At 36.7% G+C, this 19,011-nt stretch overlaps 1 protein-coding gene across 4 annotated transcripts in view; it reads right to left on the bottom strand.

Moving 5' to 3' along the window:
- Positions 1–19,011, bottom strand: part of LOC132122152 (sorting nexin-29-like) — a 185,921-nt gene that overhangs the window by 56,864 nt on the left and 110,046 nt on the right. For 3 of the 4 annotated variants that reach the window (XM_059532089.1, XM_059532087.1, XM_059532086.1), the window contains one exon: positions 6,545–6,685. The exons of the other annotated variant lie outside the window; for it this stretch is intronic. In XM_059532089.1, the coding sequence (XP_059388072.1) occupies positions 6,545–6,685 (141 nt within the window). The remainder of the gene's footprint in view (positions 1–6,544; positions 6,686–19,011) is intronic. 4 annotated transcript variants of the gene reach the window in all.

The following is a 19,011-nucleotide window of genomic DNA, read 5'->3' on the forward strand; positions in this document are numbered from 1 at the left end:
TCTAACTGAGCCCTGAGGATTTCCACACTCCAGTTGCATTTGCATGTCAAAGTTTTAGCTAAAACTTTAGCGGAAGGCAGTTAGCAGCTCTCTGCTCTGAAAAAAGAGAACAAAGAGGGTCCTTCTGCCCTGTGTATGTGCGCAGCTTCTACACAGCACTAGACAAAACCCACTTCCCTGAGAGGTCAGGAACTTATCACTGAGCAGAACGAGTTACTCGAGGACAGATGCAGACACATATCCTAATTGACAATTGCTCAGCTGTTTTCCAGTCCGGTGGTATGTTAAGAGCAAGATGGCAAAACGTGGCACGGGGTTAAAAATAACTCGTTTTTGAAGTCCAGACCAACAACCGACTGCTGGGAGTGCAAAACTAATGTGCTTAGAGCAGGTACAAAGGGTGCTGTCTTCACGCCAGCCCTGGGGTTGATTGACTCTTTTGATTGGCCGTCCTTGAGGTGGGACGCAGACTGGCAGTGCCTGTCTAGGTCCCATTAAATCAGGTCTGTCTTTCACGCTCTAAAAAGTCTACCTTTGAAGGGCCACGCAGGGGCCAGTGGCTCTGCCTGGCACGCTCTCAAAAATCACAGGCAATGGGAGGAAGCAGTGCCACAAGCCAATTACCTGCCCCTGGGTGAACTGAGGTGGGGGGGGGGGGGGGGGGTGAAAAGACAGGTGGGGAATCAGAGTGCTGTCAGAGTGGACTATCCTCATTAGTGCATACAGTGCTGCCCCACTGATGATGCTGATGGACACTGGGGCAGAGGGCAGGACCACATAGCAATCTTGCCCTTATACTCAGTGCACAGCAGCCGTATAGATGAAAAGCTAGGAAAAGTGTCCACACTTTCAAAGTGGCAAAATCAATGGTGATAGAATTGAAGTTGGTCAGCAAAACTCTATATATTAGTACAGCAAAGGGTCAAAAACAGGTGCTTTGGACAAAAATATGCCACTAAAATGAACTAAACTTCTCCCCAGATTAAAGAAAAAAGGGTTAAAAACGCCCCTGCACAATTAAAGTGTTTAATGAAGGGAAAGGTGAAAATGAATGACAAGTGTCAATTCCATTTACATTACATTTAGATCTGCTCATGCTGCATCAGATTTCTTTTTACACGTTTTCGGCATTGTTGAGTATTATAACCAATCCTTTTGCAGGTTAGACAGCAGTGCTTAATTTGTAAATTGCAAGGTCCCAGAACAAAGCGGGGTAACGGCATGTGATTAAAGAAGGGAGAGGTAACGGAGCATTCGCGCAATCACATTGGTGGACCAGCTTAAGTTATTAAGAGCGTGCATCAGTCACTTTTAAGGTCTGTAAGGTCATGAATAACCTGGATATGCCATGCGATTTTAAAACAACAATTTCCAGACTTAAAAAAAAAATGTTTTGAAAAAGTTATTTTACAAATCTCTGTATAATAGAGTTATATTAATCAGGTCCTAAATTTCTGTGGAGGACTATGTAGCTATCGCATGGTTTAAATGTCCCGTTCTTCGTGATCCAATGTTTTAAACTTTAGTTAGTGTGTAATGTTGTTGTTAGAGTATAAATAATATCTGTAAAATTATAAAGCTCAAAGTTCAATGCCAAGCGAGATATTTTATTTAACAGAATTCGCTTACAACGAACGACCCGTTTGGACTACATCCCTCTAGTTCCTGCAGTAATGACGTCACTAGACCCGTTTTTTTACTAACCTCCGCCCACATGAATACACAAAAAAGGGGGCGTGGTCTTGTTGCACTTGTTATGCTTTAGTTGCGTTTGAGTTTGTCGCTATGTCGTCGAAACGCTGTTATTTTCATCTCGGACTCCAATCACCTTTGTTTGGCCTTCCCAGGGACGCTGTACTTAGATATCAATGGTTACAATTTATGTTTAACTCGGTTCCCGAAAATTATAATCCACATGTAAAACTATGTGCAGCACATTTAGCTGAGGACAGCTTCCTCAATCTCAATCAGTTTAATGCCGAATTTGCACAAAGATTATTCTTGAAAGATGGAGCAGTTCCCTCTTTGTCTGAAGAAGGCGTTGTTTATGGACCACAACCGGTAAGTGTATTTTATTATGTAAGTTGGTGCGTTTAACAGTTTCTGTAACTTATTACACAAAGGGCAACGCTGTTTAGCTTTGTTAACTAGATGTTAGGGCTGTGCAAATAATCGAATGAGATTTTCATGCGCATCTCAAAATACAGTTTTTTCACACGTAAAACATGAACACATGTTATATTGCACACTGCAATCAAAGCTTCCCAAAAAGCACGAAAAATGGGACCTTTAATAATTATCGCAGCTTTCAAGTTCATAATGAGGGAATTTTCTGCATTTATTCAACATAACATGTAGCTTAGAATAATAAAATAAATCAACACGAACTATTATATTAAATCAGTAATTTGAAACCAGCCTTCAAATCCATGAACTCTTTTTGAGCGCGCTTCACATCAGCGCATCTTGTCTACACTACGGCGACTGCACGCTGCGATAGACTTTCACTAGCATCTAGGGAAAGCTGACGGAACTGTCACTTGACTAATCGGGTCATTTTTGCATTGTCACAAAAATTTATAATTTGCACTACTTTTTAATTATTTTAATCAATTGGGACTCACGCACTCCAAAGGCTGTATTATGTGCCCTCACAATCACATCCAAAGTTCGTGCGTATAAAGCCGCCTCGCTTTATATAAGAATTATTTTTCGTGGTTTGTTGAGTTTAAGCAACCAAATACACACAATATGATGTCTGATGGGTGTTGACAAATAAAACAGTTTCATGGCATGTGCACTTCTATAGTCTATATGAAAAATAAGCTCAAATGGAGTTTTTTTGAATGAGGAGATCTGTGTTTTGTCTGTCAATAGAACGTCTCTATGTGCGTCAATCTGAGTGGAGGTGGGTGAAGTGACAAAAATTTGCTAATCATTGGTTAAATATTTGTAAAACCCTCTGATTTAAAATAATAATAACAGATTATAATAGAGATATGAAGTCTGGATAGTTTTTTCACGGCACATCTGACTGGGTTAGGGTATGGCAACTGCTATTATCTGCCATAGAGACCCCCCCCCCCCCCCACACACACACACACACACACACACACACAAAAACAGCTTATACTACTGTTTCAGCTATTAAAATAGTTCAGTTTGTATGTAATAGCAAAGTGATTATATTTCGTTAAATTTTTATTAAGGTTAAGGTTCATTCGTGGCTATGAGGGTCTGCTTTTATTTGTGTGCATTCACAATATCAAATGTTGTGCTTTTGTAGAATGGGGAAAAACAAACATGATAGCCTATGCTTTCTGACTTCTCGTCTTTAACCGGAGAAAAAAATTAACCGACAATGCATGTCTACAGAAAGCTTTAAATGACTACTTAACGAAATTAAACAAATCGAAAACAAAAACTTTTTCATTATATAATCATAACCCATAAAGATGCACTTCCCTAAAGGCGTGTCTAATGAGGAGTCAGACTCTGCAACTCTATCCTTACGACACAGACTCAGAAAACACTAGTTTATTCAAATATCTCCTTACTATTTCCCCCTGACACATTTAAGGATAAATACTTGCCGGAGCTTTGCAAGCTTAAGCCTATTGTGTGTATTTGACCGCAGAACTGTTCAGCTGTGTTTCTGCTGCGGGACACTAAACAACATCAAGTCGCTCTTGACAGTCGCGGTAGCACGTCTAAAATATACAAATAAGATGAAGCATCAAACAGACCCGACCCCCGTCTGAAAAGTCGGGCTGAAATGCAGGGCTCTTCTCAGGCACAAAGAAACACCGCCCCTGGAGGAGGGGGATCCACCCAAATGCGGTGTCGGATCTGATTTCGGAGGTGCTGGATCCGGATCCGGATCCGGCTTGTTCTGGCACAAATTAAGCCCTGGTAGACAGCTTCAGTGATCAGGATGACATTTTTTGCAATTAACACTAGAATGAAGTCATGTACTGTTTTAGTGATGGGTAATTTTCTTTTTAATTTAATTCAAGTTTGAATAACCATTCCGTTTTAAAAAATAACCAATGTGAACCAATATGTAAAAATAATTATATTTCTACTATTCAGGAAATGTGTCTTAGCTTCTTGTGTTTGCGTAGAATGTGATGTGCCACTCCATGTTTTATGTCTACTATTAATCAACATTAATAATAAATGTTACGATATTGAAAGAAATATCAACAATAATTATTTTTGTTGCAGCCTTACCTTGTAATGAGTTACTCTTTTTTTCTTAATATACTTTATGTAGGCTATTTACATCATGCAACTGTTGTGTAAATACACGTATGCCATCTTTAACCAGCATTAATCACATAAGCCATGTCAGATGCAGCTTCTGCTCCACCTTGCGGTGTAAATATGGCTTCTGTTGATGATGATAAATTTTTATTGCTCTGTATTTTGTAGTATTTCTGACTGATTGAAATAACTGGTTAAATATTTGTCTACACAGATATATTTAATAAAGTAATTTCCCTTACAAAGTAAAAAATAAAAATAAATAAATAAATAACTGGAAATCAATTCCAGGGGGCAAATATTAATGAAAAAGTTAATTTCTAACCCTGGTAAACAGTGATCTTGTTGTGTGGGTTCAGTCAGATAAGTCAGTAAAGGCCAGGACACACCAAGCTGACTTCAAAGAATTAGCGCAGACGAAAGCCTCGCGTCGGCAGCATGGGACCAAAAAGCTGTGCTGGAACACACAGCACAGACTACAGCCGACGACAAACTAACACATGTATTCTTTGCATGCCTGAGAGGAATGAGCTGTTCATATCAGCAGCTATTAATAGTATATATTCGTCATTCAAAATGAGAAACCGAAACAAATATATACAAGATAAACGCAGATATACGGAATGTAAACAAAATAGCGCTTGCTTGCCATTTTGAATATCAGTAACGTTGATGACTTTAATCATTTTAAGTGGCTCATGTTGTTATGAAAACATTCGCGTATTAGAATGATTAGGAAAGATCAGAAACAGCCTTCTGTCTGTACTACCTTCATTCACATGCTTGTTTTCATCACTTTTGCTTTATTTAACTGCACTGACTTGTTCAATGTCAATCTTTTGTTCGTTATCTTGTTCGGCTCGGTGTTCATCTTCAGTTCTCTCTTCACAGCAGTTCAGTCAGTGTACTGTTTGAGTAAATTAATTACTCTGGGACATTGGTTTGTTTTAACTCAGAGGGAGTGTCAGCCACATTAAAAAAGTTAACATCTTGAGTAATTTGTGGATTAATGCTTATTGGAGATGCGAATCATTTCAAACGATTCAGTTTGATTTGGTGAAAATGGTTCAAGAAGATCCGGTTACATCGAGTGATTCGTTCACGAACCGGATATCACTACAGTGCAGTGAACGCTCACAACAGACCCGGAAGAAAAGACAATGCTGAATAAAGTCGTAGTTTTTGCTATTTTTGGACCCAAATGTATTTTCGATGCTTCAAAAAATTCTTTCAATGGAGGGACTGAGAGCTCTCGGACTAAATCTAAAGAATCTTAAACAGTGCTCCGATGATGAACGGAAGTCTTACAGGTTTGGAACGACATAAGGGTAAGTTATTAATGAGATAATTTTAATATTTGGGTGAACTAACCCTTTAAGAGAACTGAGAATACTCTGTCCTGGGAGTGCTGAAAATAGTAGATGAAAGCATTGCAACTTCTAAAAATCTATTCTATTAAGTTTCAAAACATCACTTTGCACTATTTTTATTGCAAAACTACCTGTGAAATACTGCACAACAATTGTGAGGGCTGAAACAGGGGCTAGTGATGTCATGCAGGCTGGTTAGTAGCAGGTGGTGATGGTGGCTCTGATGGAAAGTTTTTTTTGGGAGGGCTTTTTGTGCTCTGTTGACATGTTTTCTCATATTTTTGGATTACTGTCATTTAAAAAGTTTAAATGTTACGGTCTAAAACTATGCCATTGACAATGTTTTCTGCCGGCTGTGCACAGAATCAACAATCTACTTTCAAGTGTATGATATATTGTTTCCCACAACTGTGATCCCTTGAAAATAAATTCATGTCAGATTAAAAGTTGGTAGATGCACCGTGCCATGCTGCTTTGGATGCCATTTTCTTTGCAGTACAGGGCTGTGCCAAATTCCGAATTCAATCTGGATTACAACTTTCACACCAGAAAATTCTATTGAATTTCAATCCTTTTAAACTCTTTAATTTTCAGATGCAACTGTCTTTCAACACTTTTGTCACTGCAATTCAAATTCATCTAAATTTCAGGAATTCTATTCTGAAATATGCACAGCCCTGTTGATGTAAGTAAATAAATAAATATATGATAAAGACACAATTTAAATAAATACAAATGATTAAATGAATAATATAAAATGAATAAATAATTAAGGTTTGAATATTTGCTTAGTTAAATAGTTAATCTACTAATTTGCCTACTAATCCTGTATTTTCAGGTGAGTCGAGCAATACAAAGACAAGGAAAAGAGAGAACCTGCCATTACAGACAAAATCCGCAGTACGTACCTTGTTGCCGATGGCTTTTTTAGGTGGGAAATTGAATGTGTCGACTTGTGGGAATTGCGGCCGAAGGTAATTGTGCAGCACCCTGAACTCAGCGTAGCGCCGATACACATTCCACTCATTGTCCAGTATTCTAATGTACACCTGGAAAAAATTAAATACATAAAATGTCACGGGTTACAGTGATGAGTATCTGATGTGTCTATTGGCTATTGTTAGTCTCATTATTATTTGCATCTGTTATAAACCAGGTCTCCCATGGTGCCATAGTCAGACAGACACAAAGGACTGTTTCTAGAAGTGCATTGCAGGGACAACAACACAAGGAAGAGGAGGGAGCTAGGAGGAGAGGGATGCAATTTTCACGCCTTACTTTCTCCTTCAGAGCAGGACAGAGGAGCATGGCTCGAATACCCATGCAAGACCTCTGATCACAGCAAAGAGACACGCGTAAGTCTGTTGAACAGACAGCAGCGAGTCCGCTGGGGATGCAGAGCAGAGAATGTGTACGTCTGGCTTTAGTAACAGGATCTCATGAGAGGTTAGACTGACAGCACGTTTGCACCTGCAAGGCCATGCTGACAGTGTCAAACTCAGGCTGTTCACAGACTACTGGTGTCACAGCGTCAGTGCAATGACTACAAGAAAAAAATCATGCATGCAAACCAGACATCAAAATAACTCAAATGGCTTTAAAAAAGTTAAAGTTAAAAAGTAAAAAAAAGTTCAAAATTGAACTCAAGAATTGTGTTGTTCATGTCAGTGTTACTGCAATTTATAAGAGCTATTTTCTATTTAAATATATTTTAAAATTTAATTTATTCCTGTGATATCAAAGCTGATTTTCAGCTTCCATTACTACAGTCTTCAATGTCACATAATCATTCAGTAACCATTATAATATGCTAATTTGGTACTCAAGAAGCATATCTTTTCTCAATGTTAATAACAGTTGTGCTGCTTTGAATATAGGGTTCCTATTATGAAATTTTACAGTCTTGATTTTGTTTTGGGGGATGTACTAGAACATGCTGTCATGCTTAGTGGTTCGAAAAATACATACTTTTTCACATGATTTAAATCATTACAATAACTTTCTCCACAGCCTGACACAAATGGCTCAATAGTTCCGGGTTGATGAACGCCCGCCTTCTGAAAAATGAAATGTGTTGTGATTGGTTAGCTATCCCAGTGCGTTGTGATTGGCGAACAGCTTAGACAGTGTTTCAGTACTACTACGCCCCTTGCCAAAGCAGCGAGTTCTGTCTGCTCTATATAGTTAAGGATGGTGTCAATATTACCAATATCAATTTGAGCCAGTTTCAGATAATATTTTCAGGATAATTATACTGTAGGCTTATAGTAATTGCGGGCATCGGGGGGCCGCTATTATGCCTGGCATTGAAACTGCTTTTGAGTGCATGATTTCTTTTTAGTTTCACTTTCGAGATTCGCGATCGCATGCACTCCGTTTATATGAAGTAGCAGTACTGCACATTATGTTTATTTAAAAAATTCAAAAGGTACTGTCAATATGCATTGCTGTCAATTTTAATAGTTATTTATTAATTACTTTATGTATTACAAAACATGAAGCACTTCTTCGTCGTTGTCTTGTCTGATGCACTCAACAAAGAATTCTAACCATGACCTCGCTCCTCCCCACCCACCAACCATTAGAATTTCTGTAGGGGGGAATTATTCTAATGATATTCTAATTGGATATTCTAATATTCTAAATTCTTTGTGACATCACAAAACCCGGAAAACAACGACATCATTCAAACGAGCGATTTGTTGTAGTTCTTGAAAAAGGATTAAAAACAAAATGTCTCCCTTTGCTCTCTTTGGAGTGGACTTTGATATTTGTAACTTTGTAGATATTTTTTATGCCCAAATATACACACTACACAGTAACTTAAAATCAAAAAGAAAAAAGCTTAATAGGACCTCTTTAATAGAAAGTTCAAAGAACAACATTTATTTGAAATCATTTTAACATTATAAATGCCTTCACTGTTACTTTTGATCAATTTAATGAGTCCTTGATGAATAAAACTATGAATTTATTTTAAAAATAATATTTTAAATGGTAGTGAAAATGGTAGTTTAAATTAAACTATCCCACTAATGTTTTATTATTATTATTAGCATAAATAAAATAATAATAAAAAGAATAATTTTCTTCTAGCAACAGTAGTATAAAACAAAAAGCAACTGTGCAAATTTAGAACCCATTCCATTTGTCTGTCCATTGTGTGAGGAGGATTCCAACAGTTGACTAGCAACTTTTTTACTCAATCTTTTTTTGATGGACAAGGTGAGGTCCCAAAAGTCATTCATGAAAAAATGGCATGGAGTCAAACACATCTCAGTACCCAACACATAAAATAGGTTCTGTGAGAGCTGAGTCCAAAAAGATGAGAGAGTGGGCAATAAAAATTGTAACAACGTGCCTAAAGATCTAAGAACTAAGAAGAAATAAAGAACAGGCAGTTCAAGGGTACAAAGGTGCAAAGGGTGAATAGGCAGTTGAGAGTTCCAAGGAACCCCATATGCCCGTAGGGCCGATCTAATGCGCAAATACATAAAAAAGGAGGTGCATGGCAGATTATATTGAGTTTTGAGATTCTGGAAGGATTGTAAAACACTATCATCATAGATATCTCCCAGAGTGTTTACATTATTACGAGTCCATTGAGGACAATGAAATGGAGTACTGCCTGACAAAAGATTATTATTGTGGAAAATAGGTGAATGCCTATGCCATATTGTAACTAGTTGTGAACGTCTTTCAACATCTCTCCATGTGGAGAGGAGGTGGGTTTAAAAAAAAAAAAACAAGATGCTTCAATTTATATGGATAAACAATAGATTCCTCAATTGCTCTCCAAGATACAGAAGTGTCAGGATCAAACCAAATATTTTAAATAAGTATTTCTTATCATGTGATATAAATATGAGACAAGAACTCATACATGGACATTTTTTTGCCCAAATATCTTGAATTTTAGGGTATAGATGCATTAATGGAGTCCTGGATCATATTTGTCAACAGTCAACTGTATGAAATGTACGATGACGTACAGATCTGTGCGTTAACTGGGTTAAAATATTTTAATCGTGTTATTTTTTCATAACTAATTAATAAATTATTTAAACTGACAATCCTAGTATATAGATATAGGTGACTTCTAAAACACCACATCATCTTATCACATTTGTCCCTTCACAGGGAGTTTAATTGACAGGCAAGCTGACCAATCATATTGCAGAATCTGCCATTTTTGTCTGTCAAACAGACCAGACAAGAGAGTAGATTAACATCAGGTGGACTAGAACTTGAAAAATGGTGTATTTAACGTCTTTCTGTGGTTGAAACAGCATAACTTCTAATGTTTATTCATGTTTATTTCATGTTTCAAGTAAATATGAGAAAAACGAACACTCAATACAAACAGTAAAGAAGGGGGCGGGTCATTGCATGTCATGATGTTAATTAATAAACCTTTTCATATGAACTACAAATGAGATTTCATTTGTCACGCATTATGAATTTTTAATTGCTTGTATTTGGGTCATGCCAAGACCACACATAATCAAACATCTCTTGTGATCCATGATCCAGAACAATAACAAAAGGGTACCCACACTTTCCCATAATGCACTTGGAGAACAGACATGTAAAAAGTGAAATGACTGAAAAAATCACATTAGAAGGACTAGGGTGGTGAAGATGAGAGTGAGCAGAATAACAAATAAGGCTTAGTCACAAGCAGCAGGCCATTACAGTTTCACTCATAGCCATTATCTTTAATAGCCTGTGCTCCGTTTGAGTTCAGTCTTGTTTGGCGCGTTCATGAATATAGGATGTTGATGCTTTATAAAGTTTAATTTAATTCTCTTTACAAATTAGCTCAACTGCTTTATGCAAATCTTATTTATGATTAAACCTTGAAATTCTCTAAACATATTAATTAAAAAGGGATATTTCAAAGAAACTGCCAAAATCATATTAAGACACACAGAATGAAGAACATACACACACACACACACACACAAGAAAGGTTTTTATGGCCTTAACTAAAGGAAAATCAAAATGACAAACTGACGGTGTATTAAAGCTATCATAATCCCATAGAGGCGGTCTCATTAGCATACATATTTATGGTAACAAATCATCCTCTAAAAAGCCATCACTTCCCCCTCAATAATCGCAAATTAATACCATGGAAAAGTGTTTGGGGAAATCCAGCTCTCACTTAAAACTCTTTCTTGACAAAAATAAAACCAACCTTAATTAAAATGAAAGCTTAAGGCAACATACCAAGAATTTCTGGAATTAGCCCAAACAAACAAAATAACGTTCTCAAAAAAAGGAACTAGTGTTGAAAATGTTTTAATCAAAATTCCCCTGCAGTTCACTCTCACTAGTTATTAACCATTAAACATCACAACCTAGATTTGAATGTGTTTTAAGAAACTCCATCATGATGCTCAAGTGTTCCGCAGGGCATTTCTAGACAGTTGCAAAGGTGTTCTAAATAGTTGTAGCACAATGTTATGCGATTACTAGGAGTGGCTGCTATGCAGTGTAGTTTTAGCACACAGCTAAAGTGTTCTGATTTGGTGTTTGCACATTGCTATACATTTACAAGGTGTTGTAATATCAAGTAAACAGGAAGTATAGGGAAATTAAAGACAAATACATGAATCTGCTCTAATTAATCTAGTACTATAATAGCACTGAGAAAAATTCATAACAATTTGCAAGTGTCAGTGGGACGCACTAAGTCACCAGTCAATTTATTTGGACATTACTGTAATGTGTATTAGACTTGTGTACCTTTGCAGATGTCTATTACTTCCACTACAGACAGTATAATGAAAAAGTAATTTATCTTTTTTGAGAAACAATGAAAGAAAAGAGCAGCAAGTGTATGATTCATACTAAAAGCAAATGTCAGCCTGGGGGAGGATGCTAATATTTAGCCCAGCTATAAAAGCATTTACAATATCTCATTATATCCATATTGAGAGAAGATGTGTTCCTTATGGAGAGAAAAAGCATTGGTGGCAATTTACCACTCTCACACACACATAAACACTCATCTTGGCTCCAGCTCAGATACCTCACACCATATATCGGGCAAGTGTGCCATCTCGTCTGAAGATGAAATACAGGGAATTAATGACGGTTTGGCAGCATGTCTAATTGGAGGTGCCCAGCTGTGGTAAAAGCTGTGGTTTGACCCCTTCTATATCAGGAAGAATCGTATAAGGAGACCTCCTCCTCATCTCACGCTCCCTCTTTCTACCTACAGAGACTCCACACTTCCTCTCTACTGAGCCATTCAGCTTAACTACAGCTGTCAGTGCACAAATCACTGGCTGTCGGAGTGCCAAGGTCTCTTCCAGCTGAGGGCTCCCTGGAGAAATTTGTCTTTTAGTCAATACTAGAATTATGAGCATTATTCTAATTTGCCCACAAAGGGATATTTTGAGCAAAAATGAAAATGCACTAATCACAGGATTCATTTCACCAATTTTCAATCAACAAATTTCAAACTTGCCATTCATGATAATCCTCTAACTGACCTATACCCACATCTAACTGATAGCAATGCAGTATCATAGGAGCAAATGTGCTGTTGTATTTAATATTAGAGTGGCTGTGAATCACCCACAGGCAGGGTCATCCTTCAGTGTGGGACAACAAACAATGTTGAGAGGCTCACTAAAGTTTTCGACAACTGAAACAGATATTCAGTACAACTGCAAAACTGGGAGAGTGATCTAGCACTTACACAACAGTTCACTAAAAAAAAAATTGTGGTAGCACTTTAAAGGCAGGGTAGGTAAGACATGTATAAACAACTTTCTTCCAAATTTGTTTAAACTTTCTATATATATCAATGCATTATTAAAATGTAAGTACTCTGATAAAAAGAGTATAAAAATCGAGTGACTCTAGACCGTTTAATCTGTATTAAACAGCTCATTATTTCCATTTCGGGACGAAACATAGGATTGGCTTAGGCAACTGTCACTCTCTCGCAACCATGGCAACCACCCTTTTGCCACACATGACCTGCCCACTTGTGCGCGCACGTTTGATTTGAGGAATTCAACAGGCACGGATCCTAGGAATACCAAAACAATGGCAGAGAAACAACAAGCAAAATTCACAGTACCAGCCTATGCAGTTAGTGAAGGCAAACCAGGCAAAAAAAGGAAGACAATAACAGTACAAGAAAAAGCAATGAACAAAAAGTCTTTGGATAAACAAAGAAATAAAACGCGAGTTAATGTCGGCGTGGCTTTCCAGCGATGGCGAGAACTGAGGGAACTCAAGGGGCTGAAAAGTGACTCCTTGATGGCTTTATTTCTGCTGGACAGGTAAATCTTTCTTTTTGTATTTTGATCATACATATTTTTTTCATGAAGCATGTGTCATTAGCACACGTAGCTGCGTAATATAGCTAACATAACATTACTTAGCGAGCCGTAGTAGAGGCTTTGGAAGGAGGCCATAAGGGAGGGGGTGGAGTGAATGGAAATAATCTACAGTCTACAGGTCTACAGTCACTCGATTTTTATACTTTCTTTTTCAGAGTACTTACATTTTAATTATGTATTGATATATAAATAAAGTTTAAACAAATTTGGAAAAAAAGTTTTTTATACATTTTTTTACCTACCCTGCCTTTAATGCGTCATTATACACCACTTATATGTATTTACTATAGAAATAGCAGTAAATTATACATAATTACTGACCCAATATGGGATCGTTCACCCGAAAATAAAAATTAAGCCATCATTTATACTTCCTCGTGTTGTTCTAATGCCCGATGACCTTCTTTCTTAGCAAAAGGATTTTTTTTTTTGTGTGTTAAGGCATACTTGTCCATATAATGGCATTATATCAGCAAAAAAAAAGATGCAAAAATATCAAAGTGGTCCCATGCAACACATGCCGCATATTCCATGTGTTAGGGGGGTATTCAACAGGGTTTGGTGAAAAACAAACAGAAATTTGACATTATTTAACAAATATATTGGCTTTGGCTGGTGGTCTCTGTGCACTGTTCACGAGACTCTATTAGCGCATCAGTTCACTATGACTCGGCCAGGAACAGCACACAAGTTGTGAAAAATCAAGATTAATAAAAACACGACACAAGATAAAATCCATCTACTTTCTTCTCTGAGATAAATATAACTGTTCGCAATGAGTTATTGCATTCATCTGTCAACTGTAATTTTGACTGTCACGACAACCAGAGTTCAGATATGGAGACATTCAGCTCATTGAAGAACATACACAAATATTTCTGGGGGAATTTCAAGGCATTGTTTTTTTATATGGTTTTAGCAATCTTGATTTCTCACAATTTGTGTGCTTTTCCTGGGTGAGTCAGAACTGGGTGCAGTAATGAACAGACTTTCATTCATTACTGCACGTTCATGAGACTCTTTTAGGCAGTCGTTGCCTAAAAGAGTCTCATGAACGTGCAGTAATGAATGAAAGTCAGGATATTTTTTTAATAATATGTTACATTTTGGATCAACAGGATCAACTGTCAGAGAGATATGCCAAGATACCCTTCCTTTTTAAACTATGAACAGAAAAATATTAGGTAACACTTTATTTTGATAGTAACTTTAGACATTCTACTAACAGTAGCAAGCAACTTTGCAACTACATGTCAACTAGCAGTCATTACAGTATTTAGTAGACTGTCTGCTTATTAATATCTTCTAACACTTTATTTTGATGGGTCCATAACATACAACATACTGACAATGAGAAACTTTGCAATTACATGTCAAGTTATTCTGCTAACCCTAAACCTAACCCAACAGTCTACTCTGAGAGTTAGTGGAAGAGTAGTTGCAAATTGATGTGAATTAGTTGACATGTAGTTGCAAAGTTACTTATAGTTAGTAGAATGTCGAAAGTGGACTCAAAATAAAGTGTAACCAAAAATTATTTTTAATATGAATTTGTGAACTCGAGCCAAATATAACTAAACATTTTAAATGCTATTTAGGGTACATGAAATGCTATTTTTACTTTAAAAAGTAAAAATGTAATGTCCACCACCGTTAATCCCATCACATAATGTTATTAAACTCATCATGTGATACTCTATGTGGTGAAAATTACTTTGTGTTAAATAAAATGGTGAAAGTGTGAAAAGTGCATTTTAAGAGAGTTACTAAAAGTCCAGCAGGGACCAAATTATAGGACAGGAACCAATTATTGTATTATACTGAACAGAATTTCGATGGTCTGTCCAAAACCAGGTTTTACACTACCTAGTGCATCTTATCTCCATTCACAAGTAAAATCTAATTTTAAAGTTTTGAGTGATTCTGGAAGGCACACTCATCATGGTACAACAGTCCTACAATTCGACACCCACCCCCAAGTTCACTCTACACTCCAGTTCTACCGAGACAAAACATTTGCCAAATTAGGCAGAAAATAGAATCCATTTGGAAGATTGCTGTGCCAGAGTCATGGTATAAAAGGAAAGACAGAGCCAGAGAGAGAAATTAAGAGTGGAAGGAAAGGAGGAGAGGGAGCAATAAGAAGGATTGAGAAGAGTTTTTCATTAGGAACATTCAGCCACAACATCTGTCACCTGTGTGCAAAGTGCAAGCAGGTGTGTGTGTGCGCATGTCAAATTCAAAGCGTAACCATTATCCTTCCAGATGACATTCAAGAACCTCAAAATATGAGTAAAACCCAGCAAGCACTCGCAGTAAAGTATGGTTACATGCATGAATGGTCAAATTTGCTTAGCTTTAATATGCCACTCTCTGCAATCGAACAGGCTAATAGTCCTAAAGAAACAAAGTAAAATTAGAGCAGCTAAAAGACAGACAGCACTGAATCTATATTAACGCCTAATAATACACTACCATTCGAAAGATTTTTTTTTATTCCATAATTTTAAATGGATCAAACAGTGACAATAACGACATCTGTAAAATGTATTATATTTCAAATAAATGTTATTTTTAACTCTTTATTACAAGTCCTGAAAAAAGCATATCACAAAATTCAACAAAAATAGGAAACATTGCAACTTTCCATACAGTTTTTAATAATAAGAAATGTTTCTTGCTGCTGAAAATTCAGCTTTATCATCACAGGAATTTATTACATTTTAAAATGAATTTAAATAGAAAACAGTTATTTTAAAATGTATTCATATTTATAATATTACTGTTCTTACTGTAATTTTTTGATCAAATAAATACAGCTGTGGTCAGTAAGGGCTGTGCGATTAATCGAAATTGAACTGCAATCGCGTTTTGAGATTTTTGATTTACTAATCGCAAACCCTGCGATTTGACTCTGTTCCAGAGCAAACGCAAATGCAATAACTGCCAGCCTTACTAACCAATTGATTGAGTGCACATCCATTCTCCCTAATATATATATATATATATATATATATATATATATATATACACACACACACAGTACAGACCACCTTCTCATTCAAAGAGTTTTCTTTATTTTCATGACTATGAAAATTGTAGAGTCACACTGAAGGCATCAAGGGCTATTTGACCAAGAAGGAGAGTGATGGGGTGCTGCGCCAGATGACCTGGCCTCCACAGTCACCGCACCTGAACCCAATCTAGATGGTTTAGGGGTGAGCTGGACCGCAGACTGAAGGCAAAAGGGCCAACAAGTGCTAAGCATCTCTCGGGGAACTCCTTCAAGACTGTTGGAAGACCATTTCAGGTGACTACCTCTTGAAGCTCATCAAGAGAATGCCAAGAGTGTGCAAAGCAGTAATCAAAGCAAAAGGTGGCTACTTTGAAGAACCTAGAATATGACATATTTTCAGTTGTTTCACACTTTTTTGTTATGTATATAATTCCATATATAATTCCACATGTGTTCATAGTTTTGATGCCTTCAGTGTGAATCTACAATTTTCATAGTCATGAAAATAAAGAAAACTCTTTGAATGAGAAGGTGCGTCCAAACTTTTGGTCTGTACTGTATATTTTTTTAGATTTAAGAGTTATAATTGGAATTCTATTGGTTTTAATCTACTGTCTACTGGTATTTGATGGATTCTATTGGTGTGATGTAATCTGGCACATGGGAACCAATAGAACAACAGTTATTCCTACTGGAATAATGCTCAAGACACACTATAAAAAGGAGTAATGTAATGGTTTTAAATGGGTTATATGATTTGTAATGGTTTTAAATGGGTTATATGATGTTTCTAAAAAGAACATTATTTTGTGTATTTGGTGTTGTGACGAGTGGGGCGGAGCCGGTGGAGTGATTGAGAAATGAGCGACACCTGCTCGACCCACCGGTCTCGAGTCCCACGGCACGGAGGCATTGAAACAGGATCGACGACAGTGACGGACGAGAGAGGACCAGGCCTGGATTTAAGTTTGTGTTTTGATTTTGTTTTGTGTTTATTTTGATTATTAAAGTTTGATTTGATTGTCCACCGGTTCCCGCCTCCTTCTTCCCGATGATTATGAAGTTTAATGCATTACAGGTGTAATGCAATGTGTTTATGCAGTTTAACCCTCTGAGGTCTAAGGGTATTTTGGGGGCCTGGAGAAGTTTTGTCATGCCCTGACATTTGTGTTTTTTTCAGTTTCTTATAAATATCTAAATGGCTAAAGTCTAATCTCACTGCACAAAGTGGGCTATAATAATATGTGAGGAGCATGTATGTACATGACTGTGTTTTTGAGAAAAAAAAATGTTATGCATGGTTAGTGAAAAACTAAAAATGTTAAATCACTTGAATAAGGCCATAAAACACATAAAGAACATTGGTTCCCAGGACTTTTGAGAACTGGAGATTGTAGCCTAGAATTTTTCTTTCTAAATTATGTGAAAATCATCTTGTTTACTCACTCATAGAAAACAATATATTGATTTAAATTTTCTAGGACACTTCTTGTTGGTAAAAGTCATATGCGAGTAGGCGTCAACTATCATGAATATCATTTTAGATAGATTTACACCTGAGAAGACAAAGGCCTGCATAATGAGCTGCACAATGAGCCTTTCAGTCAGCTGTGTGACTGAGAGGAACGAGTTACAAGAAAGAATGTGAGGACAAAATAAATGTATATAATTTTTTGTTTGTAGTTTATTTAGAATATATTTAATTATCCCACAACATTATTTAATATTCACTTGTGAGTGCAGTTAAACGGTTTAATAGGAACAATCAAAGCTGACTTTCAAAGTTGAATTTTTTGCATTTCTCCAGTCACACAATCCTTCAGAAATCCTTTTAACAATCTGATTTTCTACAAAAAAAAAAACATTTATTGTTATTATCATCATCATCATCATTATTATTATTATTATTGTTATTATTAATAATTCTGAAAGGAGCTGAGAATATTTTTTCAGGGTTTTGGGGGGGGGGTTGAAAGAACAGCATTGTTTGTTACATTTGTTACAGTTACATTTATTTGTTACATTTATACTATTTACATCAAGCTTTTGAATGGTAGTGTATATTGTTATTGAAACTTCATAATGTTTCACTTGATTATACATTTAGTCAGGAATTATAGTTTGGAAAAAGTCTAACTAGTAAAATATTTACACGTTATGTGAAAACTCGTACAAGTACTCATGTTTATGATCTTTGCTGAATAAAGCGCTTCATTCTTTTTTTTCTGAGGAAATCCAAATCTCAAATCCTGAGGTCCAAATCACATCTTTTTGGGGTGAATTATGTCTTATTCCTCTCATCGTGAAGCAAACAGTAAAATAAAAAAACTTGTTGAACAGTCCCTCTGCGTTGTCTTCTGTTGTGTGGGCGTATTCAAGCTGCGCGCTTCATTGAAACATTAGAATCTGAATAGCTCCAGAGGGTTAAGGTACAAAAAACGTATTATTTTCCACTTATTATACATTATTGTTTTTCCTCTATGCCCCACCTTTATGAAATGAGTAAATTTTTACAAGGCTCATCGGTCTGAAAAGCGAGGTGTGCTCTGATTGGCCAGCTATCCATTGCGTTGTGATTGGCCGAATACCTCAATCGTGTGATGGAAATGTTACGCCCCTTACCATACTGTGATGTCATGTCCCCCTGCACAACAAGACAAAACCAGTAAAACCCATTACAAACGAGGCATTTGCTGCATCCAGTGGGGACATAATTACTGATTATAATGACTTATACTGTATTTGTATTGCTCAGCGTAAATATAAAACCATGTCTGCATTTGTGATCGGAGAAATTACAAAAAAACAACAACAAACTCTACACTGCTCAAAACCCCCGTTTGAATCATCAGTGAAAAATTCTTTAAATATGAAAACGTACAGTCAGAAGCGCCAGTATGTCCTTGCAAAGTTGTTACTGCCCCACTTGTACAGAGAACTGTACAGCATGTACAGTTCTCTCTCCACCTTCAATACCATGACTTAGGTGCCCTTG

This window comes from Carassius carassius, chromosome 40, assembly GCF_963082965.1.
Source record: "Carassius carassius chromosome 40, fCarCar2.1, whole genome shotgun sequence".
In the NCBI taxonomy this organism is placed as follows: domain Eukaryota; kingdom Metazoa; phylum Chordata; class Actinopteri; order Cypriniformes; family Cyprinidae; genus Carassius; species Carassius carassius.